Source organism: Equus przewalskii, chromosome 19, assembly GCF_037783145.1.
Source record: "Equus przewalskii isolate Varuska chromosome 19, EquPr2, whole genome shotgun sequence".
NCBI lineage: Eukaryota > Metazoa > Chordata > Mammalia > Perissodactyla > Equidae > Equus > Equus przewalskii.
This window is the reverse complement of record NC_091849.1, coordinates 62,005,243-62,031,052: the sequence shown is the minus strand read 5'-3', so window position 1 is coordinate 62,031,052 and position 25,810 is coordinate 62,005,243. Positions and strand designations below refer to the sequence as shown.

At 39.3% G+C, this 25,810-nt stretch overlaps 1 protein-coding gene across 4 annotated transcripts in view; it reads right to left on the bottom strand.

Annotated features, from left to right (window-relative positions):
• COL19A1 (collagen type XIX alpha 1 chain) overlaps nt 1-25,810 on the bottom strand; it is a 312,844-nt gene that overhangs the window by 104,736 nt on the left and 182,298 nt on the right. For all 4 annotated transcript variants that reach the window (XM_070584878.1, XM_070584877.1, XM_070584876.1 and 1 more), the window contains one exon: nt 562-615. In XM_070584878.1, the coding sequence (XP_070440979.1) occupies nt 562-615 (54 nt within the window). The remainder of the gene's footprint in view (nt 1-561; nt 616-25,810) is intronic.

Genomic DNA, 25,810 nt, shown 5'->3' with positions numbered 1-25,810 from the left:
ACCACAGACGGTGCAGTGTCTGTGGAGGAGCTTGGACACAAACCAGACTCTAGTGGGTTGAAGAGTTAGCAAAACCGTAAGAAATGGATATGTTTTCTAGAGGGTTGGGGCAAAGGAAAAGACCAGCTAACTGGCTGGAAGATCTTTACAGCTCTCTTTAGCCACAATGTCCTGTGAATTCTGCTGACAAAACAGTCGTATCCCGAAGAGTGGGCCTACTTCCCCAGATGACTAGCTTACTACCAGCCTGTTAGGAAACTGAGCAGTTGGAGTCAGGTAGGTTCAGAACAGGACTCATGTGTTTGGAGTCTTGGCTTGGTGCTCACGTTACACCGGCGTTCCTGCCGGTGTAATAAAGAAGAGGGTGAGGTGTGTGGACAGCTAGCAGCCTCCCTTACCTCTTGGTTTGTGTGGTGGAGGGAGGTGCAGGGAATACAGCCATTTTAAACAGTAGAAAGACGGAAATTATTATCCCCAGGGGAGTAAAATAACCCTTAGATAAACATACAGAAATAAAGAGAGACTCGTAAAAAAGGAACAGTGATCTTATTGTTTACTCACAGGTGGTCCTGGGGGCCCTGGTTTTCCTGGAGGACCTGGTTTTCCTCGTCTTCCCTTGAAACCAGAGAGAAACAGACAATAAATACTGTGATTCCATTTTATTTTAAGAGGAGGCAATATCAAATGGCAATTTTAAAGACAACAAAAATTAACAAAAAGTTGAAAAACAATTCCCAGTCCACATGACCTTTAAATATCAATAAAATCTAAGAGCTATGGGCCAAATCTTAACCAAGTGAGAAAAATCATTCCTGGAATGAATAAATCTAGAATAAATACAATTAGCAGCCCTTTAAATCCTGTCTAGCCTGATACTTGAGTAAAGTAACATAAAGTATCTGAAAGATGTCTACTACTGGCAATTTTTCCAATGATGTGTGGTTTCAGATGCAACAATACACACATTTGTCATCTTAAATTGGTGTTTCTCAGGGTGATCTGAATGCTAATTTTATAGCAGTTACCTGAGGGTGAGATTGGGTGTTAAAAATGCATATTCCTGGCCTCCATCCTAGACTTACTGGTTTAGAATCTCCAGGGAAGAGAGCTATGAATCTACATTTTTAAAACCATTTCATGTAATTCTTATGCTCATTAAAGTTTGAGAAGCACTTCCCTGAGCCATATAAAGCACGTTAACTAGCTCTTTTCTTCCCGTTGGATGGTTAAGCTGTTTTATAAGTGAACTAAAATATATACTCCTTGCTCACTAATCTTCATTATTGCAACTGAATGGTAACTCTCCCAAGTTCACAACTGGCTAAATTCCAATTGCAAGAGTTAGAAAAATAAGACTGTGCTAACATCTCCAAGTAACTGTGTATCTAACATCGTTTAAAGAGCAGTTATTTATTATAAACTTATTTCGTTAATATTTTTCCCCCTCTAATAGAAGGAAGCAGGGTTAGGTATCGGAAGCACACATTTTGAATGAGAAGCATTTCTGAGCAGGTTTTCTAAACTCAATCACTCTATTTCATTGCTACTAATAACTTTATTACCATATTGGTAGTAATATTAATACCTATCAAGGCTTGTTGCTATTGAAATAGTGAAAGTATTGGATTGACCTTTCAATGCTTTTTTGGGAGAGTTGTAAGCTTAAACACAGAAAAGCCCATTACATTCACTAATTTTCTTGCTCTGAAAGTGTCAGGCACTTGCTTGATCTCTCTGGTTTTCATCTGGGTTTGGAGTCGGGTAGGAGTCCAATGCCAGCTGAACCAGCAGGCAAGCTTTGGGAGGTAAGCAAGCACATACTACATTGCGTTTGGGTGGGAAATGGACCATTGCTGCTGAAGGCAAGTTAAGTGCACACCATCAAGACTTTGCACAAAAACAGCTTCTGCTTTCACAAATAATCCTAGCTAATATCTACAGAACAGATTTTTAAAAATTTTATTAAAAACAGACATATAATTAGTGGTGTTTTCATGCACCATCTGTGTTAGAGATCTGAACCTTGGAGTTCCCTTTAGGGATGGTAAGACTGGAATGAATATATAAATTAATATTCTGCAAGCCTAATAAAAGTTATACACAAGTATGTTGTTTTCTAGTTTTGCAGTTGATACATTCTGAAAATCAACATATTAGATCTTTTAGTAAATATAAGTCAATTAGACCCTGAGGATTAATCAACGGTAAAAAGTTTACTTTGAAAGTGGAAGTGGTGTAATTTATTAATTCACAAGAGCACAAAGAAACAAAATCAATGGCATTGAAGCAGGTGGTTGGTTCTTTCCTTTAGGCTGAGGTAAGTTAAAACCATAAGATCAACTTTTGTGCGTATTGTTCTTTCTTTAAAGGATATTGTATATATTTGGGCAGGAAGTGGGGGAAATGAGGCTGACTATTGATCAACCTTTATCACAGAGTTAATGTTTAAGACAAACCAAATGTCAAATATTGGAACATAACATTGGCAAATCAAGTTGAGGAGTCAAAGGCAGTCACATTTCATATGGTACTGGCAAGCATCCAAATTCTTGCCTTTCACTGCTGATTGACACGCTCGTTTAGGTGAGCCTTGCAGTGTCAGGTGTACTGATGTGTGTGCTGGAAGTGTGCAGCGGAATGCTGATTGCGTTGGCATCCTTGCTAAGGGTATATCTGCAGGTAAAGTACTTTTAGGATTGTTAAATTATTGGAACATATTGTGTGCAGATAACTTCAGCTGGCACGTATTTTCAGTTTAGACATGGTTTCTAGGCTTGAGTTTCTAGTAACACCCTAATGATCTAATGATTTCACCCATTTGAATAAGCTTTTACTATGTGCTTTACAAGCAACAGTCACCATTGTCTTAGCCACACCGCCATATGTACCTTAAGTATATCTGGACTCAGGACTTTCTCTTCAGTCCTAAGTGTTGATGACCTGGAGAGGGAGCTCCGACAGGATGGAGCAGAGGGTGAATGGATGAAAATCAGGAGTGGAGGCTCCAGAACGTAAGGGGCCACAGTTTCTATCGGTGTGGTAGTTCCAGTCCACTCCCACACATCACCTCTCTTCCCTCCAAGGAGCCCCAGGAATTACCTCCCCAATCTTCCTTCCCCCCATTCAAGGCCCCCAGCTGCACCAGATACTGTCTCACATTCTCCGATTCCTCCAAAAGATCTTTTCCCTTTCACTTAAAAGCATTAAGGAAAGGTAAAAGCCTACCTAAGAGACAACAGCAGATTTTTGGTAGGATGAATTTTATTATTCAAGTCAGGATAATTTGAGGAATATTTTATTATTAACAATTACGCCAAGACAAGAGGCAGAAATCACAACTCTCATCCCAGGACTAAAACTAGATTCTTTCATTTTCTCTGAGGAAAGCGCAGTCTGTGAATCTTGATTCTGTCCTCGCAGGGCTCCGGGGAATGATATGAAGACACCTGGGCCATGAGGGGCAGGGGATGTGGATGGTGGTCCAGGGGTCCCTGGGGCTTCCCGGGGGAGGAAGCGTCACACAGGTGCTTCTCCTCTTCTGTCTCCTTTCATTTCAGTGCCTTCAGTGCAGGGCTCCCTCTGGACCCACTGTAAGGTGAGACCAAAAGTGGGGACTTGGATGTGGCTGGGGAGAAAAATCCTGGCAGATAACAGACAGATGCTGAACTGGGATTGCTTTCCTGCTTAGGAAGCCTCTTCCCAGGTGGCCATTTTTTCACAAGCAACTCTGATAACCTGGAGTCTGGCTGAATCTCCAAATGGATGAGACCTGCTGTTCCAGCATAATTACAAGTGGGCTAATCCAACACTTCTCTGAAAACCGGAGAATAAAGCACAAAACATAGATTTACCATGTCACGTTGCCCTGGAAACCTCAAAGTGCTCAACACGTAAGTTTCTCATTCAGCAATAGTGTAAAGGTTACTAGACGGCAGTTCAGCTATTTGTCTAACGGGTTTAAGCCAGTGGCGCTCAAACCTGATGGTGCATCAGCGTCGTTGGGAGGCTGATTAAAACAGTGCTGTTCCACTTGCAGAGTTTCTGACTCAGCAGGTCTGGAGTGGGGCCTCAAAATTTGCATTTCCAACAAGTTCCCAGCCATGCTGATACCACTGGCCTGGAGACCACACTTCAAGAACCTCTGCTCAAATCTCAAGCTCTTATTTCACGGTTAAAGTCAGGCAATCCTGTAGAGCCCCTAATGTCTTGTAAACCTTGTAGCTCAGAACAAAAGAGCTCAACTGGCTTCGTAATCATGTGGAAATTTGAGAATAAAAAGCCCATGGTCAAGTTCAGGAGCACTAGGGGACAGCCTGGTGGGGTAGTGGTTAAGTTTGCTCACTCTGCTTTGGCGGCTGGGGGTTCATCAGTCAGATCCTGGGCACAGACCTGTATACCACTCATCAAGCCATGCTGTGGTGGCATCCTACACAGAAGAAGTAGAGGGACTTACAACTAGGATATACAACTATGTACTGGGGCTTTGGGGAGGAAAAAAAAAAAGAGAAAGATTGGCAACAGATGTTACCTTAGGGCCAATCTTCCTCACCAAAAAGAAAAAAAAATGTTGTTCAGGAGGACCTAAACTGGATCTAGCTTTTTCTCTCATGGGAAATTTTTGTGTCAAGATTTCATTGCTGCAAAATTGGTACTTATACTCTGCAACAGGTTTGTTAAGGATTAAAAAAAGAGATCATATGTACAATTCCTACCACACACACCCATTAGGATGGCTATTTTCAAAAAACAGAAAATAAGTGTTGGTGAGGATATGGAGAAACTGAAACACTTGTGCAGTGTTGGTGAGATTGTAAAATGGTGCAACTGCTTTGGAAAACACTCTTCAGGTTCTTAAAAAACTTAAAAGTAGAACTACCATACGATCCAGAAATCCCACTTCTAGGTACACTATCCAAAAGAATTTAAAGTAGGGTCATGAAGAGATATCTGCACGCCCATGTTCACAACGGCACTGTTCAGATAGGCAAGAGGTGGAACCAATCCAAATGTCAATTAACAGATAAATGGATAAACAAAATGTAGTATACACATACAATAGAATATTACCTAGCCTTAAAAAAGGGAAAAATATGCTAACATGCTACAACATGGATGATCTTTGATGACACTATGCTAATGGAAATAAGCATAGTGAAACAAGTCACTACAAGATAAATACTGTATGATTCCACTTATATGAGGTACTTAGAGTGGTCCAATTTATAGAAACAGAAAGCAGAATGGTGACTACCAGGGGCTGGGGAGCGAGGACAAGGGGGAGCTGTTGTTTAATGGGTGTAGAGTTTTGGTTTTGTAAGATGAAAAGGTTCTGGAAATGTGTTTCACAATGAGTGAATATACTTGATACCACTGAACTTGAAAATGGTTAAGCTGATAGATTTTATGTTGTGTGTTTTTTATCGCAACTAAAACAACAACACTCTTACCACAATGTCCAATATCTGGTGATAGCAAATGTTAGTGCCTTTCCTTCCTGGCCTTCTACCATCCTCTATCCAATTCTCCATTTTTTTCATTTAAAAATGTTTGAGAATAAATCAAGAAAACCTTCTAAAATATGTACTGTGCATCAGTTAAAAAATGTAGCAACTCAACTATATATATGGAATTTTTGCATCTAAAATAACAATCAAGACGCTCATTAAGAGTAGAAACAGAAAAAATAAATCATGGGTCATTCACGCAATGGAAAACTATATAGTCATGAAAATGAACAGAGTACAACTCCATGCACCAATATGGATGAATCCTGCAAACATAATGTTGATCAATTTACATGAGGAATAAAAACAGGCGAAACTGATCTATGCTGTTGGAAGTTGTAATAGGTGAACGAGCAGGAGTGGGGAGAGTCTGAAAGAGAGCATGAGAGGGCTTTGTGGGGTTGGCAATGCGATGTTCTGTTTCCTGAAACTGTGTGCTGGTTATGTGGGTGTGCTGTTTGTGAAAAGTCATCAAGCTGTGTCCACTTTTCTGAATGTACATTATGTTTCAACAAAAATTTCAAGAAATGAAGCCAGGAGATTTCCACAATGGAATGGTTTTATTTGAATTATATGATGACTTCACCCATCTGCATTTGCTGTGTGCAAGGCCACAGAGGGTCACTATTGTAAGGAAGAAAGAAAAACCCGAGGCTATTTAAATGAATGACATCTATAAATTTTCAACAGTAAAAGTAACTCGATGCTTCCAGGATGACTTGCAGTATGAGAGCACGTGTGTCTTAAATTAGCCCCTTGATTTATAAACACTTGGCCCTCTTGCAGCGTTAAGAAGGGAAGAATGCCAATAATGGACCACTGGTACTTATCTGACAGATGGTTTTTGTTTCTGATGAGGAGGAGGATGATGAAGACAAGGTTATAGCAGTACTCGGACTTAAATAAAGGTTGGTATGCAGACCCCAAACCCACAGAGGAGACATGTGTGTAAGTAGTCTCTCTAAATGCCAGGTCTCGCTAATACAGCTGGCTCCTCTCAAACATTTCCCTGTTCCCGTGTGTGTATTTAGCACACTCTTAGGCATCAGCTCAGCCTGAACAAGGCATCAAGGAAATGTCAAGGAAGAGGAGACAGGGCTTGACTGGCACCCACAACTGTGAAGGAGGTGTGAATTACACAGGAAAACATTGCCCAACTATCTGGGAAGTTTAGATTTCTTTTTTTACATTGTGAACGGAAGTAAGATTTATAATTGATGTTGTAAAAAGTTACCACATTTTGAGATCAATGATACATGAAAAAGTGGGAATGGAATACTTTCGTGAGCAATGCATAATAGCTTAAGTGCATTTTATTTCTTAACAGACATTTACAAATACATCTATGACAGCAACAACACTAGTCATAATGGTCTCATTATTTCAGGGAGCAGACAAGTGGCTCTCGTAAGGACATGGGGAGAGGACGTAATCCCGCATGAACAAACGATCTGAAATAGGTTTAGAGCTGAGGAAAGCTCCATATTATGATGCTCTTCTCAACACTGCCTTCCTCAGGTAGGTTGGCATCTTAAAGTTTCTAAATCATTCCACAATTTCCCCATCTCTCTGTCCCTTTCCTTTCTTTTCCTTCGATAGTCTCTGCCGGTAACTAATGTGGCTTTTCAAAACAAGTTAGAAGTTGTGAAATTATTATCTAAACCCCGGCAGCTACAATTGAATAAATGATAACTCTTCATCAAAACATTGGGCTGGGCCAAACGGCCTGGTCCATTGTCAGTAACGCTACAGTCACAGTTTAGGATTCCTGTTAAGTTATCATGTTGATACTAATTTGGTCATGAAAATAAGTATATCAAGGTCCTACCTCTTAACTCCTTCTGACTGGATGTACCCAACCATCAACATTTCCTCTTGTGCCCTGAGCTGTCTATGTTACACTAGGAAGCAGAAGAAAGATCTATGACTAATGATTATGAAAATGACTACCATTTATCAAATGCTTGACATGGTCCAGGCATTGAGTGCTAAGCACTAACTTACATTATTTCATTTAATTCTTTCAGAATTACTGTGGGTGGGTGGTGCTGTTCCCTTCTTACAGAGAAAGAAAGGTTAAACATCTAGCTCCAAATCACTCCCCCCTTAACTCATGGGGCCAAAACTTAAATCCAAGTGTATCTGATCCTAAGACCCATAATCCTTGGGTGTAAGGTTTCCTTGCTGGGTATCCCCATCATTCACAATTTAGGTTACTTTGCTGCTGTATTTGCCGAGGTTCTCTTGTTTTCTCCCAACCAAACCAGATTTTTAAATGTCCCATTTGCAGACTGTTTTGGAATTTGGGTCTTCCTAGTTCTTGCTTGCTTACCCTGCCTCAGAATCCACCCTGCCTTCTGCAGGCCTGCCAACACACCAACCACATCCTTCCATTTAGATCTCTCTGGACTCCTGATTTCCTTGCCAAGCAGCAACTTTCTCAGTCCCAATTTCTGGCTCTATTTTCTCTGCCCACCACTGCCAGTCTCTGCCAAGACACTCGATTGGTCTCGGTATCATGGATCATGGGTGGAGCAGCAGTGGGACGCGGCTAAACAATTTCTTCAACATGCTGTGATGTATTTTAGCATCCTTGTGCCACATTAAGAGAGTGGCTGCTGGAAGTGCAGTGTGGAATGTTCTTTCCTGCATATTGGGAAATTCACAGCAAGCATGCTCCCAGACTGGAGAAGGGGAGTCAGGGTTCCCACACTGCCTTCCTTGTCTGAGAATTATGCCACCAGCCTTGCACTTCTCCAAGCACAACAAATGCAGAATTTTATCTTTCATTTTTATTAAGGAAATGTTATATTTTTAGATTTAGAGTAGATAAACTCAACATGCAGAGGGACAAATAATAAATCGACAGTGTCTTATTTCACAGAAATGTTAAAAGGAAAACAACGTGTTGAGGCCTCTCCACAAACTTCAGACGGGTCAGAGTCTGGGCCAGTGCACCATGAACAAACACAGACTTCCCAGCCAGCATCGGACAGAGGAATCACGAATGACATTTTATATCTTGATTTCAACTAAGTAAAGTCACAGAGGATATTATTTTCAGCATTTTTGAGTTACCTACCTTAAAAGATGAAATGTACCCCGAAGGGGTGGAATTTTAGAACTGCATTTTCAATGTGAAGGGTGAACTGAGTAGCACCGAATAAATTCATAGGAACACACTTTGCGGTTATGCAATAACTGCCTGGTGAATGAAGAGAATTCCAGAGGACCCGTAAGACGAAACTAGAAAGGTCACTCAATTTTGAAACGAAAGAATTTTCAGTGCATAATTCTCAATTCATCAAGGTGAATTTAATGGATTAAATTGCATTTGGATATTTAAATGCTGACTCCAGAATCAAAACGATGAGTAAATTTATTCAGCAAAAATTGACTGCTTTTTGCGTACTGTCCTGGGGGAAATACATTAAGTTGACTAAAACCTGGATATTGCCTTCAGGGAAGAAGAGGACGGACAGTCCGTCTCGAATCTATCTATCCAAAGACTTGGACAGACTAGTTCATTTGGTTATGTAGACTAATTCATTTGGTTACGTAGATAGTTCATTTGGTCACGTAGACTAATTCATTTGGTCACCTAGACTTCTTCATTTGGTTAGGCAGACTTCTTCATTTGGTTATAGGTAAGCTCAGGAATTCCAGGGAAGGAAAATGAGAATTAAGTCCCTTCCTAAACTGATTGTCATCCCTCTTAATAAATCTCGTCAGCCTTCCCTTTGGCGGGGGACAGTGGGGTCACCAGGATGGAAGGAATGTGGGCAGAGGAAGCCATCTGCATACCCTCAGCAACAAGATGGGGCAGCAAACCCTGAAAAGTCCCCTCCAACAGGAACAGCTTCCCTGGACTTCTGCTCTGACAGATGTGTGCGTCCTTTTCGATCTTTTTCTCCTCTGACACTCATCACCAACCTTTCAAGCAAGTATGTTTGGAAGGCATTTCCCAGCCCAACACTCCTTGTTCTTGCATGATTGACTTAAGTATTGGGAAGATGCCTTGATGACCTTCAAACACTAGACCCTTGGGGACATGCCATTATTTGTATACAAATATAAAAATACTGGGTATATTTTTTCTTGACTTGAATACTACTTTTATGTCCTTATGAAACCAGTAAATAGTCACTGATGATTAGGTAGGTAGTAACTAAAGTTATTTTCGCAATTACTAATTATAGCTTTTAGTTGTTCACCCGACCATTGTTAACTATGCTGCTTAGGCAATATACGACCCAACTCTGACTAGGTTCCTATAGATAACATCTCCCTGGCACCTGGGTCACCACAGTAACAGGTGTTTGAGCTGCTTTTCAGGAATTAGGACCCCTTGTCCAGTTCTAGTTAGTTGAGATCACCAACTCATCAACTGGGCCTGAGCAAACTCTTGACAAGTGACCTTTTTGACGTCAAGAAGTTAAAACTCCACCCTCAGATCATGGTAACACTGCCATTTTGTGAAGATGCTTTCTATGAAGAGGCAAGAAGTCTGACTATGCTTGCACAGATCATCAATTATTTCACCTCTCCTCACCTGCAATCATCTATCCCCACACTTCAGACCACCTTGCTCCCTTCCCCATAAATATCCCTGAGTCCCCATTTTCGAGGAGGCAGATCCGAGACTCATTCTCCTGTTTCCTCACTTGCCTGCCTTGTGATTAAATTCTCTCTCTGCTGCAATCTTGTTGTCTCGGTGATTGGCTTTCTGGGCGGTGGGCAAAAATGAACAGGGTTCAGTAACACTTAAACCTAACATCCCAGGTCACTTTGAACTGTGAGTGGGTAAAAGTAATTCTGAGTCTGTCCTCATCAATCTTCCTTCGCACAGAGTCTCCTTCAGCTCCAACCTTTTCTCGGAACAAGGTCAGGGTGTCCTGGGAAACCTGGTGCCTCAGTTGGTCTTGCCAGCCCGACTGTTGGTCCTTTGCTGGATTCTGCTTATGTTCTCCTTTGACTCTGCTGAGCCCTCTAGGGAACTATGCTCTATCCTCTAGAAACTCCAGCTACATCTCATTCTTAGCATCCTGCTACATGTAGTATGTGCATACATACATACATATAAATGCATACATGAGACCTAACCGACTCGGCTTTCTCGATTAGACAGAACTTCCAATATAACTTTTAAACTCATCATTTGTTCACCTGATACCTCTTCACTCTGTTTTTGTAGGACATTTCCCCACTCTCAGCTGGCATGTGCCAGATTCACTCACTAATTAATTTAACAAATATTTAATGAGTCCCTTCTATAGGCCAGACCCTTTTCTATGCTCTGCAAATACCGTGAACTCTGTCCTTGCAGAGCTTATACTCCAATGGGGACAATAATAGTAATAGATAACACATGGTCCTTGATCCTCTGCCATAAACTATTCTAAGAGATTTACACCCATTTATTCATTAAGTCTTCAACATATCTTTGAGATATCTCCATTTTTACAGATGAGACAACTGAGTGACAAAGCAACTTGCCTAAGGTCACATGGCTAGTGAGCAGCAGAGCTGGGCCTTGAATCCAGGCAACCTGATTGTCTCACCTCTGATCATTACCTCTATGTTGCACCCTCACTGCATATCTGATAACTAAACACGTAAAGATGTGAAGTTTGGATAGCAAGAAGAATTACAAAAACATAAAGCAGGGTAAAGGGATATGGAGTTATACCGGGAGGTGTGCAGTTTTAGATAGAAAAATCAGGGGCGTGCTCAGCAGACACCTGAGCCAAGTGAGTCCCGGGGCCACGCAAGGTCTGAGAAAGAACATCCAGCAGAGGGAACAACAAGAACAAAGCCCTGAGAACGGCTTGTTCAAGCAAGAAACAAGCAGAGCAAGTGAGTGGGTGGGTGGTAGGCAGGCCAGACTCTGCTAGCCTTGCAGATTGGGGTGAGGGTTCTGAACTTCATTCTCATGATTGTGACGGGAACCCATTGGAAGTTTCGTCTTAAGAAGGTCATATAACAGAGTTTGATCTGAGGACCTGCCTATGCAGATAGCAGCCAGGAAGGTAAGACCGCCGTAACCTCATTTCATACAGAGGCTCAGTAGAACCGATTTTAGGTTATCTGGTTTAGATCACTTATAGCAACATTTCCTTCTATTTGTGCAGATAATCAGGAGTTGATTATCTGTACAGCATTTTGTGAGGTTATTTAATGTGTCAGCTTGGCTGGGCCACAGTCCCCAGGTATTTGAGCAAACATTATTCCGGATGTTTCTGTGAAGATGTGTTTTGGATGAGAGTAATATTTAAATTGATGGACTCTGAGTACAGCAGATTACCCTCCCCAGTGCGGGTGGGTCTCATCCAATCTGTTGAAGGTCTGAATAGAACAAAGACTGAACTTGTCCAGGCAAGAAGGAATTCTGCCAGAAGATGCCTTTGGACTCCAACTGCAGCTCTTCAGCTTGTCTCCTGCCTGCCTGCTCTACAGATTTTGGATGTACCAAGCCTTCAGCATTGCATGAGCCAATCCCTTAAGATAAGTCTCTCTCCTTCTCTCTGTATACACATCCTGTTGGTTTTGTTTCTCTGGAGAACCCTGACTAATACACATTTCCATTTACACGTACAAAATACTTTTTATCTTCTATTAACATTTTATGTTACTAAATATAAGTCTATTATTTTCTGATATTTACCCAGTCCATTGTTTTCAACTGGAAAAAGATATATAAGGAAGTGAAATCTATTTCATCCTTCACTGCAAGCTACAGTTTTAAGATAGAGAAAGCTGCGTTGTGTATGTAGTCCTACAAGACTCATACGAGAATATTAATAATTTAATGAACTTGTACTCAAGGGGAAAAAATGTTCTTGAAACACGTCAGGATGAATTTTCAAGGGAAAGACCTAATTAGCAGTGTCTGAAGCAACTGTCATCACATTTAGAAAACAAGAACTAGTCCCTGTGGACAGAATGGTAAGTTGAATTTTAAAGCTTTAACTACTCCAGTTAATATGCATGATTAATGAGCAATATGTCAGTTGGCTGGCCTAACTCAAGTAAAAGACCTTACAGGAAAAAAAAAGAGTGTGTAAATTAATACACAGAAATATGCAAATATAGTTTATAATCTCTTCTATATTATGATCAACCAATCACTGAGAGTCCTCACTGGGGAATAATGCCAGTTTGAACATCTTTTAAAATATAGAATCAAAGCTACAAAGATGCCCTAAATTAACAGATGACCAAAGTTCCCAATGACTTTACAAATGAGAGCTCTGGGAGGTTAATGAAAGGAAAAAAGCCCTCAATGCTGGATCATGGCTGAGAAACCCAAAGCCAGGGAAAGGTACAAACTTATATGTCATTGTCTTTTTCTTACACATAATAAAGTATTTTTATCTGATGATTATTTGGGGAAGATCACATGAAGAAACAAGATTTAAGGCCGTTCAAAGGAGAGAACACGTGGAGGGGGTTCTACTTCATATCAAGACCTCCAGAGGCAAAGAGAAAAATCCAATCACTTGTATATGTGATTGTAAAATTATTTGGTAATATCTGTGTGCTCATTTGGATGCTGGGGTCCTGAAGACAGAATCTTAATTTAAATCCTTCAGAAACATCAAGAACTAAAACTACAAGAGCTAACGTTGGAAACCATCAAAATTACAGACTTGTTTGCTACCTAAATGAGAAATCAACTGCCCGAGAGGAGCACAAATGAGTGGGAAAATACACAGATCATATCAGTGATGAGCATTTGTGCGTTTATTAAGTGCTTACTACATGCTGAGTATTGGAGATTGAAGAGAAACCCTTCAGGTGCTTATAGTCCAGAATTAGAATATTTCTCTTCCTCCCTCTGTAACAGTGCTCCCCACAGACACACACAAAATTAGGGCTGCTTAAAGAGACCCAAGAAAAGAAAGCAGCAGTGCATCATCGCATTAAACTGTTCATACACGGCCCTGCATGGTTAGAGCAGCATTATTTCTATTTGGCATACTTTAAATATGTGGTGTACTTGTCCACAGTCATGTTCTATATTATGCGAAGGGATGTATTCAGTTGAGGGAATATGGATTCTCATTTATATATTTATGACAAAAATAATTGATCACTGGCTTAACAACAAAAACAGAGAGGAAAAGTGTGTGTAGTATTGAGAAGCGAGAGACCTGGCCATTAGTACCTTTTCTTGTATCTATTAGCTGAACAAACCTGACCATGTCACATAATCTCTTGGCCCTAGCGGTTTCCGCTAAAAAAAGGAAGGAACAAAAACATACCTGCTAAAAACAGTGGGCTGGAATACACGAACCCCTCAGAAGTATTACTTTAAGAGAACATCTAAGTTCAGAGCTTTCTGTGATCTTCTCCCCATTATTAGACTACAAACGCCTTGAAGGTGGGCATGGTGCCTGGCATCAAGCAGGTTCTCCATAAATGCCGACCCATTCTTCTGTATGGAAGGTTCCAAGCTTTCCAGGAGAGGTCAGATGACACGTGAGCATGGAGAAGGTAGTTGAACAGACACAGTGGTAGTGAATCAATTACATTCTTGGCAAATACCAAGGAAAAATATATCCCAAATACTCATTCTGAAATTTAGCATTATTGACATTAACCTACTGGCCTAAAAAAGAGCCTTCTGTAGAATGTGCCGTCTGATACCAGCATGTCAACATGGCCAACTTATAAGTAAGACATGTCCACAGAGGGGCCTGCCCGGGGGCATAGTGGTTAAGTTCGTGTGCTCTGCTATGGCATCCCAGGGTTTGCCAGTTCAGATCCTGGGCACAGACCTATGCACCGCTTATAAAGCCGTGCTGTGGCAGGCATCTCACACATAAAATAGAGGAAGATGGGCATAGATGTTAGCTCAGGGCCAATCTTCCTCAGGAAAAAAGAGGAGGATTGGTGGCAGATGTTAGCTCACGGCTGGTCTTTCTCAAAAAAAAAAAAAAAAGAAATTTGAAAGAAAAAAAAGCAGTCTGCAGAAATGTTTTTTGAATAGTGGTAATATCAGTCATCAGCTATCTTGTTCTCTTCTTGGAACATTGGTAAGGATTGGCAAGATGGCTGGCAGGGTTAGAACTGAAGTTTTCGAATGCAAATAGAGTTTTGCCTAAGGAGGTGGTATCCACAGCTGTGGCCCAGTCTTGAAACGAAATGAATATTCTAGATTGTGCAAGGACACCCTAGGGCCCTTACTCAGAGTAAAAGCTGCACTCCTTACACTGGCCTGCAGGGTGCTGCTCCAAAGGGTCCCATAGACTCTCTACTCCCTTCTCGTTCCCTCACACCGTTCCAGCCACAGCAGCCTCCTGTGGTTCCTTGAAATTTCCTCCTCAGGCCTTTGCACTTGCTACTTCCCCCAGATTCCCATAGAGCCTGCTCCCTCACCTTTCAGATCTGTGCTCACAGGTCCTCTTTACAGCATTGCGTTCTCTGACTTGCTCACAACATTTCCTATCCCCTCCCCCTGCTTTCTAACTCTTGTTTGCTTGTGTCACCATTGACCAGCCTAACACTTATTTTGTCACTTTCTGTCTCTGCAATAGATTATAAGCTCTATGAGGGCAGAGGTTTTTGTCTACTGCAGAAGTTGGCAAAATTTTCCTGTAAAGAGTAAGATAGTAAATATTTTAATCTGTCACAATAGTCAACTCTGTTGTTACAGAGCAGCCATAGACAATATGTAAGCAAAGGAGCATGGATGTGTTTCGATAAAACTTTATTTACAAAAACAGGTGGTGGGCCAGATTTGGCCTAGGGGCTGTATTTTGCTGACTTCCAGTCTGTTGTTTGCATTGCTCTATCTTCAGTGTCTACAGTGGTGCCTGGCAAATAGGTGCTCAATCATTGTTCTTACTTTCGGACTGAGCTAACAATTAAAATGGAATTAAGTGTAACTCTTTGAAAAGGTACTAGACAAATGAGGAATCTGGAGTAATGAGGAAAACAGTGTGATCTCATGCATCACTATACTTTTTGACAAGGATCAACACCAAAACTGTGGGATGAATTATGTCTTGAAAGTTCTTTAGGATCTGGTGGTACTTTTATTGGTGTTTTGGTTAATGTTGTTGTAGAGAATATAAGACAAAACCTTCACAAGTACTTTGAAATTATTTTGCTGAGAAATTTGAAAAATGTAGATATATCAAAAGAGGAACATAACAATGATTATTTTTCAACGGCACAGAATTAACAACTGGTAATATTTTGCAATATTTTCTTCAAACCTTTTTTACAATAAATTAATTTTACAGATTAAATGGAAGTCCTCTCCCCTGAGTTTGATGTCATCCTGCTGGGCCATGTACTCTTGAAAAAAATTATTTATATACGTATGTATATGTAAATATATATATGAATAAAAAAGAAGTGTCAAGTATTTTGAAATTTGTAAAAATTATTTTTGTATGTATCCTTTAACAAATTTTTTCATACTCAATACTATATTTTTAAGATCTATCCTTGTTGGGAGTGTGTATGTGTGTGTGTGTGTGTAGATAACATTTATAAATGAAAATATTTCCAAAGTAGGAAAATACAGAAGTACCAAAAGGGCAAGACTATTTATTATATTATCAGGCAAAGTCTCAACTGATTTTTCATTTTTCTATACTGGGATCTAGTGTCGCTCAAGTCTTTCACCAAGACAAGAACTAACGACCCTAGGAACCCAGGAATTCAGCACCATTTTGTTTTTCTCTGCTAGAAAAGTTTTATCCTGTAAAATGTTAATTCAATTATTAACATACGGGAGGTGTTGCAATAGGCTAATTCACTTTCAGTATTTCAATCTATGCAGCTAAATTTTAAAACGACTAACTGGGGATCATAAGGGACTTCCAGTTACACAAAACATTAGTGGTCTCTCTGACAGCACAGTAATGGCAAATATTTTTAAACGGAGTTTAAAATGTAAACTGAGCAAGCTGAAATTAAACCTGGGTTTTACTGATCTGAAGTATCAGTTTCTTAGGGCTTTGAAGTGCAATATCTGTTTTCAATAAGCTAGATATATGGCGACCTTAAAAAAGCCTTCTGTCATATTTCATAACATCAAGGAATGGAAGGAGAAAGGATGAAAATCCTTATGAAACATTTGCAGTCCATAAAACATTTCAAAAAACACTTTGTCAACCTGTGTTATAAATAGTTTAGTCCTGATGTGCTGCTGGATTTTACAAGCGTAAAATCTCTGTATGATAAGAAAGAGAGGAACCTCTCAAAACTGTTCTGGAATACCATCAGAAGCACAAATATTTGAGGGGAATCAATTACAGTAAAGCTTTATTCATCTGGCAGTTTATTAAATGGGAAAGACCACCAAATGGCACTTTCAAGCTCCCATAGGATAGTGCTAACTGAGTTTGCCGACCCAGGAGACGGGGCCACCAGCTAGCTGATAACGTGCTTTTGTGCTAAGGAGAAAGGCGCCCTTCCTGCTGGTGGCTGCAACCCTACACTGCACAGACAGTTGTTAGAGGGTCACAGGCTGCATTTCAGCCTCCAAGCACCTGTTGACGGGTCACACTTCTTCAGGGCAACTATGCTAGGTGACAAATCCAGAAAAGTCTCTGGGATTCTAAAAGAAGCACTAAATGTTTTCCATGGTTTTAGTGCTAGTGAATTTTATTGTGCTCAAAACTGGGAAATTAATATTGTAACTATGATATCATAATTAGCAGTTATTGAGCACCTGCTGTATGGTAGGCCCTGTACTCGCTACTTTACATATTTATTTTTCTAATCATCACTTCAGGCCAGGCATCAGTAGCATTGTTTCTGTTGTATAACTGAAGAAACAGGCTCAGAGAGGCTGGACAAGCCTTGGGTCAAAGAGCTGGCCATCCATCAGTTGCATGGCTCCAGAAACTGTACCTTTGGAGGTTTCTGTTCGTGAACTGATGCAGAGGTTAGTATTTTAAAAATAAAAACCTCAGAACCACTTCTCCATACAAGGCACGAAACCTTCAAATGATGAATGGCCCTCCTTCCATTGGCAAGGTTTGTGGCTTGCTCTGGCTCCCACCAGCCGGGCCACTCTACAGCAGGAGAAGCACCTCCACCCACTAGCCAGCATTCATGCGCACAAGTTGTCGTCAGGGGAGAGAAGGAAAGTGGAAGCGGGTAGCAGGGCACGACTCAAGGCAGCCCCCAGACAGAGAGGGCGCTGGGCAGAGACAAACAGGAAGAGAAGCTTCTGTACCAGGATTAGGTGTGGTCTCTGACTTCCCTCTTTTTCTCTACGTTGGTTAAACTGTTTTGTATATTCTATAGTATCCATCTAATTCTTAAAAAATGAAATCTGATTGTGATCCACAGTTATTTCTGACCCGCAAACAATCCTGACTCAGTTTAAGAACCATGGCTATCGTAGGACCAGAATTTGGCAATAGAGTTGGGTTAGAACCTGGCTCTAACAAGTTCTTGCTCTGTGACCCCGAGCGAGTCACTCTAACTTCCTTAAGCCTCAGTGTCCTCATCTGAAAAGTGGAGAGAACAATCCTTAACATAGAAGGATGTTGTGAGTAGCCAAGATAATACAGAATTACCATACATGTTATTTTTATTGCTATAATATTGCATATGTCATTGTTATTGGTATAATATAGCACCTACAACTGATGAGATGGTCTAAAGTTTTCAGTTTTGTGATCAAGTCAGCTTTAGCCATGCCCAAATTAGGCATGTTCCTCTCACCCAAAGAAAGCTAGTCTGCATGAGCTAAGCTGGGCTCTAAAATTAGTTCTCTTCACAGACCCCCACCTGGACGCCTTCTCTTTTGCCTGTCTATACACCGACACCCACTACACTGTGTAAAAGGGATCCTCAAATCTTAAAAAGTAAGCCAGACTACTGTTCACATTTTACCCATTAACTTCCATTTGATCTTCTTCCCAGGGAGAAAAGAGAGGAAAAGAACTTTCTTCTTTGAATATTTTTCAGATTCAATTTACAAATTGAGTCTTTTAGCCTCTCTAGTTGTCTTGACCTGCATGCAGACTCCAGGAAAACTGATTTAGGCAAAGCCAGGAACAAAGCAGGGCAGGCATTAAAACATGTCACCCTTACTTTATACAGAACGTGGTTGCCTACATCCCAAGAACTCACTGCATATTTTAAGAATTAATTCTTAGAGTTGACCTGGCTAAGTGCACATTTCTCTTAATTACTACAAATTTAAACTATTTGTAAAAGCTTGACTAGTAACACTTAAATAAAAGGAATTCTTTCTGCTGGTGATAAAGTTTTTGTCGTTATGGTTTTAGCCTACAGTCAATGTAACTCATTAACTCAATTCTCCTCTAACTCTATGCGGAGGACTAGTTTTTAAAATTTCCAGTTTGCTGTGGACCAGTACTTTTCTAAAATATAACAAAGCCGAATTACTAGAAAAAAATGAAATAAAGAAATACAAAGTATAAGTCCCAATGCTTGTTAATTCAATAGACATAAAATTATACTTTAATAAATATAATCAAACAAACATACCAGAGGAAAAAAGGAAAAAATTACAAAACTGTATACATTGTTGCAAGTGGGCACGTATGCTGGTAAAGATTCACTGTTATGCTTGGAACACTGTCGTTTTGCAATTATAATGAAACATAAAGTTACGAGGGAAATGGTGATTCCCCATATTAAGTACCCATATACACTCTCTGAACAAATGAACACTATTATATCAGTATGTAAAGTTTTTAATGAAAAAACTGAGCTTGCTTTGTGCTCCTGAATACATCCAACCTAAGTTGAACTGAGAACACTGCTGTGGGGATAACTTTTATTTATGGTTCTTCATTATTTTGTTTAACAACATTCAGTGGAAAAATCAACTTAACAGAGGTATGTTGAGGGGCATGGAATAAGAGATTTCACACTGGCTTCAGCAAACTCAGAAAATATTCTTTATAACTTTTATAAAAATTGGAGTAAACGATGCTGTATTTTCAAAATTCATCTTCAATCTGTCATTAGTAGCCAGCTCCAGCCATCTACTTTACAAATTTTTGTTTAATTTAAATTATCTTTCAGTTAAAAATTAATTTGGCATCCTGGAATTCCTGTATATGAATCTTATTTTTATGAAAACTAAAATTCAAAAGGTTCTATCAAATTTTGACAACATCTGGTGACAATTTTTACTGATGCAGAATATCAAGATCATCACTTATTTCTTTGATAATTGTAGTAAAACTATGGCAATATATTGTAGAAACTTCAGTTTTTGCTCTTCATTTTTTTTTCATTGAAAAACACACTGCATTCCTTCTTTGCATGCAAGTATTGATATTATTAAAAATACTGAAGATTTCAGGCAAACAAGCAAGCCAGTCTGTCAAATTGTCCAAATTACATTTTTAGAAAGGTGAGAAGAAACTGGTTTCTCCCTCCCCCATCCTCCCCCTCCCCCTCAGTCCATGGGAACCACCATTCTAGTCTCTGTCCTATGAGTTCAGCTTTTTTAGATTCCACATATAAGTGAGATCATACAGTATTTGTCTTTCTCTGTCTGACTTGTCTCACTCAGAATAATGCTCTCAAGGTCCATTCATTCATGTTGTCGCAAACAGCAGAATTTCCTTCTTTCTCACGACTGAATAATATTCTGTTCTGTTTCTATACCACATCTTCTTTATCCATCATCTGTTGCTAGGTACTTAGGTTGTTCCCATATCCTGGCTATTGTGAGTAATGCTGCAATGAATGTGGGGTGCAGGTATCTCTTCAAGATCCTGTTTTCATTTCCTTTGGGTAAACTTCCAGAAGTGGGACTGCCGGATCAAGTGGTGGATCTATTTTTAATTTCTTGAGGAACCTCCATACTATCTTCCATAGTGGCTGCCCCAATTTAAATTCCCACCAACAGTGCACAAGGGTTCCCTTTTCTCCACATCTTCGCCAACATTTATCTTTTGTATTTTTGATGATAGCCATTCTAACAGGCGTGAGGTGATGTCTCGTTGTGGTTTTGATTTGCCTTTCCCTGATGTTTAGTGATGTTGAGTCAGTGGTTTCTTAACTTGCAGAAACAATGAGTTGATTCTGTAATTCCAATGTTCTTGACAAAACTTTTCTCCTCAATAACCATCGTACCTCAGTATGCAATAATTGCTTTGACCATTTTCCATACAGTCTCAAAATAAAAAAAAGTCTCAAATTTTACACTTGGCATATTAATCTTTACAGATTCATAATTCTGCCCATGTCATGAACCTGTTGTTTGATTCAGATGACATTTCTCTGTTAGCAGACTTTCCTGATGAAGAAGCAGTGTGTTGGCTCCTGAATCAGGGGAAGTGCTCCAGAACATGTCCCTGTCACCATCAGAACATATTCCTACACAAAAGCTGAGCCCCAAGCCGCATTAGCTGGCGATGTAATCCCTCACAGTTTCTACCGCTCAGAGCTGGTTATATTTGTTGGCAAAGAAGCTGAAGAAAAATATTCCTCTTTAAATCACCATCATCTACAATGGCACACATACCAAACAAATTGCCACAGGAGCATTACCTGTGCATTTGTCAAGATGCAGAGAAAATACATTGCTAGCTTTATTTGTCCTTTGAGTTGGTACTAGCTAGTTTTTTTTTAATATGTCAAGCAATGGAATCTTTGCCACATACTCACTCAATATTTCAAAGCAAATATTTTTGATGTCATCTTTCACTAACGCCTCAGCAATTGTGTGTTTGTTTTTTAGTCTCAGCAATCTAAAGCACTACTTTATTTTTTTTTTTTTTGTGCTGAGGAAGTTTTGCCCTGAGATAACACCTGTGCCAATCTTCCTCTAGTTTATACATGGGTTGCTGTCACAGCACGGCTGATGAGTGGTATAGGTCCATGCCTAGGAACCAAACCTGAGAACCCGGGCTGCCAATGTGGAGTGCACTGAACCCAACCACCAGGCCACAGGGCCGGCCCCTGTACTACTTTATAAGACATCTCCACGGCACTGATGTTTAAATATGAAGTATTGAACATTTGCTTCAATTGGCTTTTGAAGTCAATGTTCATTCTTTCAAAATTCTTTTGGTTTTGGATTTTTTATGTTTTGTGTGTAAATGTTGCTTATGTTTTGACGGTTTCATCGCTTCATTAGCCAATCCAGCTCTGCAAATAAGATGCTGTGATTTAATACTTCACCAGCAATTAACTGAACTCAGGACATGAGAGACCATACTTCCCAGCAAAACTGGTATCAGTTCTTTTGATCTTCATTTCTTTGCAATCACTTCCACGGCCACAGGTTAGTTTATTTCTGCTGAAAATATATGTCAAAAAATCCCATGAAACTTGTTTTACCATTAATTAGTTAGGGTTAAAAATAAATAATGCAAATTTTATTTCCAAACTTGATTAAAAACTAAAATAATTTAAAGTACTAATTTATAAAAACAAATGATTACATTTTCCCAGATCTTTGTGGATTACGGTTGACAAGCTAACTTTAAAATGCCACATGTTGAGATGCAGGCCTGCTGGTCATGAGCTACAGGCAGCCAGTGCTGTGACTCTCCCTGTGAGTTCACCAACTCACCAACTCATTTATAGCCCATTCTTCTGAGGAGCCCAGTAATTATGTGCTCAGGTCACACAGCAATACTAAATTGTTATAAAAGTTTCTAGACACATATTTTCCATTTCTGTGCTGATCATGGTCTGGTAACAGTTTGTCTGAGCGCCATGCTTGAATAGCATCATACTACAAGCTCCTGTGGTTTATTAACTCCTATCTCTTTTATGAGGACAATCCTCTCAATTATTCTACTTCCTTTTAAATTCTTTTAACACGGTGGATAGTGGTCTGTGCTTTAATAGAAAGAAAATTCAGGGCTGGTTATGAGGAAAACACAGATAGGTAGGGTCTGTTTTCTCTGACTTTGTCCTCTTTCCCTCTCTCTCCATCATGTAGTTGTACTAGCAATGTCGTAGGCACAGCATCCACGGGTCTCCTTCTACCGGCTGACTCCTCCCTACCTAATTAACCATTACTCTTAGAGTTGGTTTAGCTTATTCCAATGTCTCTAGAAAGTGATGATGCTGAAATTTTTATAATAGAATCAAACTGAGGTTGATGAAGTAAAATAATTCTAAGTCATAGAATATTTTCCAAGAGTGTCCTAATTTGATTTTTCAAGGGAAGTATACAAAACTTTCAAAATCTGAATATGAACAGTAATAAGATCTGGCAGTTTCATAGATTTATTCATCTTTTAATTGTGTTATTGCTAGAAAATGTGTCTAATTGTTGGAAATGATGTGGCAGAAAAAGAAAGCAGATAAATTGTTTGTTCTTAAGAAAACCCATTATAGGTAATTAGATTTGAAATTCAGCAGCAGGATAGAAAAAAGGAGTATGGAGGTGGAGCATGAAGGAGATAATTAGAAATGCTGTACCTTTTCAGAGTAAAAGATTAAAAATGAAAGCCTCATCCCACTAAATGCTGTAGGGATTTCACCGATTTCATTTTTTGCTTCATTTTTTTCTTATACTAGAAATTATCTAATAAAGGTATATTAGACACACTCGAGTCATGCGATTTGGACAAAATAAAAAAGAAAGGGAATAGTGCACCATTTTCTATATTAAATTAGAAGTGGAACTTCTTCTGAATTAGCAATTTTTATGTCATCTCTGTTTTACTTTGAAAAGGTTTTTATCTCTATGGCAACAACTGCAAAGAAATACACCATGTTCATTTCCATCAGTTTCCAGTGAAAAAGACTTTAAGCCCAGAGTAAGCTAGTAGTATAGTATACAAAAATTTATAACTATAACCACACAAGGATTTATTGATAAAAAGACACAGGCAGGACTACTGATGTGGTACACCAGTCCCTGCACATTCCCCGGCTTGGGAATTATACTTAATTAGCAAGCTTCAGAAATTGTATATCATTTGAGAAAAAAAATAAATGACAGTTTACAGAATGTGTACAGGGATACAAAAAGTGAAAACTGCTGAAAGCAATAAAGATAAGAATAGTTTAATTTTGGCAATATTTTACTCTGACATCATTTACATTATACCAATAAAACAAAGTTTTCCAAGAAGTTAGAATTGTATTCTAGCAAAATGGATTTATAAAACAAAATAAATGAATCCAGACAAATGGCTGATGATAGAAATGCTCTTCTAAGATACTCCCCGTAATTTACAAAGGAAAAGAGGCATAGACAGAAGGAGTGAAATGAAGTGCCTACATTTTCACCAACTGGTTGAAGAATCCAGCAAAACTCTGAAATTGCAATAATAGACCCTTTCTTCTCTCTGTGCCCCGACCCCTCTCCCCTTTCAGTGTGGCTTCCTCTGCTTCTGTTTCTCTCTGGTCCTACTTGACTGGTTCGTGAAGGAAGAAAATAGTAGCTACGAATTTCAGTGGCCTGAACACTATGAACAATCTTGAAACCAATGCCTCTTAAACAGTAAGAGTTTTATGAAATTATACTACACAGAAAAATTCTTTCTGTATGAGATGAATATGCATAAACCTTGATTCCTTCTTTGCCCTGCCCACACTCCCCCCAGCCCATGTGTCCTCAAGGTTGGAGGTGCTGACCCATATTTATTCTTGGACCTTATCTTTCAACCTCCTCTGCTACTTCTGGATGAGTTATTATTATAAATAATAATATATGTTGCTTGCAACTTCAGTTTCTCCCTATTCATTAACTTCCTTGCCTCAGTTTGAAAACACATTCAATTACAAAAAAAAAAAAAACCATTTCCTTGACCTCTCCAAATGTGATCTTATCCATCTCTCTACCTCAGCTTTGAAAAGAATAGTCCAGAATCCTCTGACATTCTCAATACCTACTACACTCCCAAGACCCGTGAAACGTCACATCCGCCTCTGCCCAGCGCAGCCACTCAGAAGCAGCCTCGTTCAAGATCACCGGTGGCTTTTCCTCAGCATCCATCCTCCCTGATGCCTCTGAAGCATTTCTAATCAGTTGACTACCCCCTCCCTTGCAGAACTTTTCTCCTAATCTATTTCTCTATACTTTTAACTCTCTCTTTCGCCTCCCCAACCACCCCTCTATAGGTTTATCCTAATCTCAAGCTCTGCCCTTAGTTCTTTTCTTTCCACAGTCTCTCCCTGGCCACCCTACCCACTCTGGTGGCTTCAGTGATGACGCATAAATTGATGACCTCCTATTGACAAACTCTGTCCTCTCCCTTATGCTGTCAATCTGGGCTTTCAGGAGCTGATGCTTTTCCATTTGCAGAGCCTTTGAGCAGCTCTAATGCTTTGGTTTCAAACTGACTCATCTCCAAAAGAATCTTTTCCTCCAGTGTTTTCTACTTTGGTTACAGGCACCATCTCCACTTCAGAGTTGATGCTTCAGTAATCACAAGCAGAAAAAAAAAAATCCCATCTTAGATTCTGCTTTTAAGGAAACCTGACCTGAGCCAACTTCTTTGGTACCCCACACGGAACAGGCCCTCAACTGGTTCTTGAGGAAATACACAGGCTCTCAGATCGCTGAGAGAGGAGGTGTTCATTCAAATGTAGTTGCTTCCCTCAATACAGGTGTTTTCATTTATTTTCTTCTTTTTCCTACTTTCTAATAATTAGCTCTTGTCCTTTCCTCTTAGTCTAGGATTTTGGTTTAATTGCATTTATAAGACTCTCAAATTCTTTTGAAGATAAACTATAAACATTATCGAATAAGTGCACAATTGAAATGTTTAATTTAAATTTAAACACAGTTTAAATGTATGCTATTGAAATTTTTCTGCAAAAGATTTGGAACATTGTAGAAAACATATGGCTGGTGGAGAGTGTGACATGTCAGCCTTCAGTGTGGCAGAAAAGCATAGATGTTTCCTTCATGGTATTTTGCTCTTTTCGTTATATTTTCTAAGGTTAATTTTCTTAAGGCATTATTATTATTGAATAAAAATATATTATCATTATTGAACACATATAATTATGTGTGTTTATATTATTGAATTTTTTGTGCATTTAAGCATTAAATATACTTTTAGATATTCTTTTTCGTGGTCCCATAGACACATTGTTAATATCTCTGACAATACAAATACAAATAACAGTCTTACTGGTGTTCGAGGTTTGCATTGTTTAGTGATTTAAGAACCACAAATGACAAAAAAATATAGTGGTCACAGCATATGTTGTGTACAGTCATGAATTTAAAAAACACAACGATACACACAGATTTATAGACATACATATATGTACATGTTTTTTGCTGAACATAGTAAAAATGTCAAATGTATTTATAACTATTCATGAAAAAAATCCAAGTAAAAGTTTACTGGTTTTTAAAGAACATTAGAAAA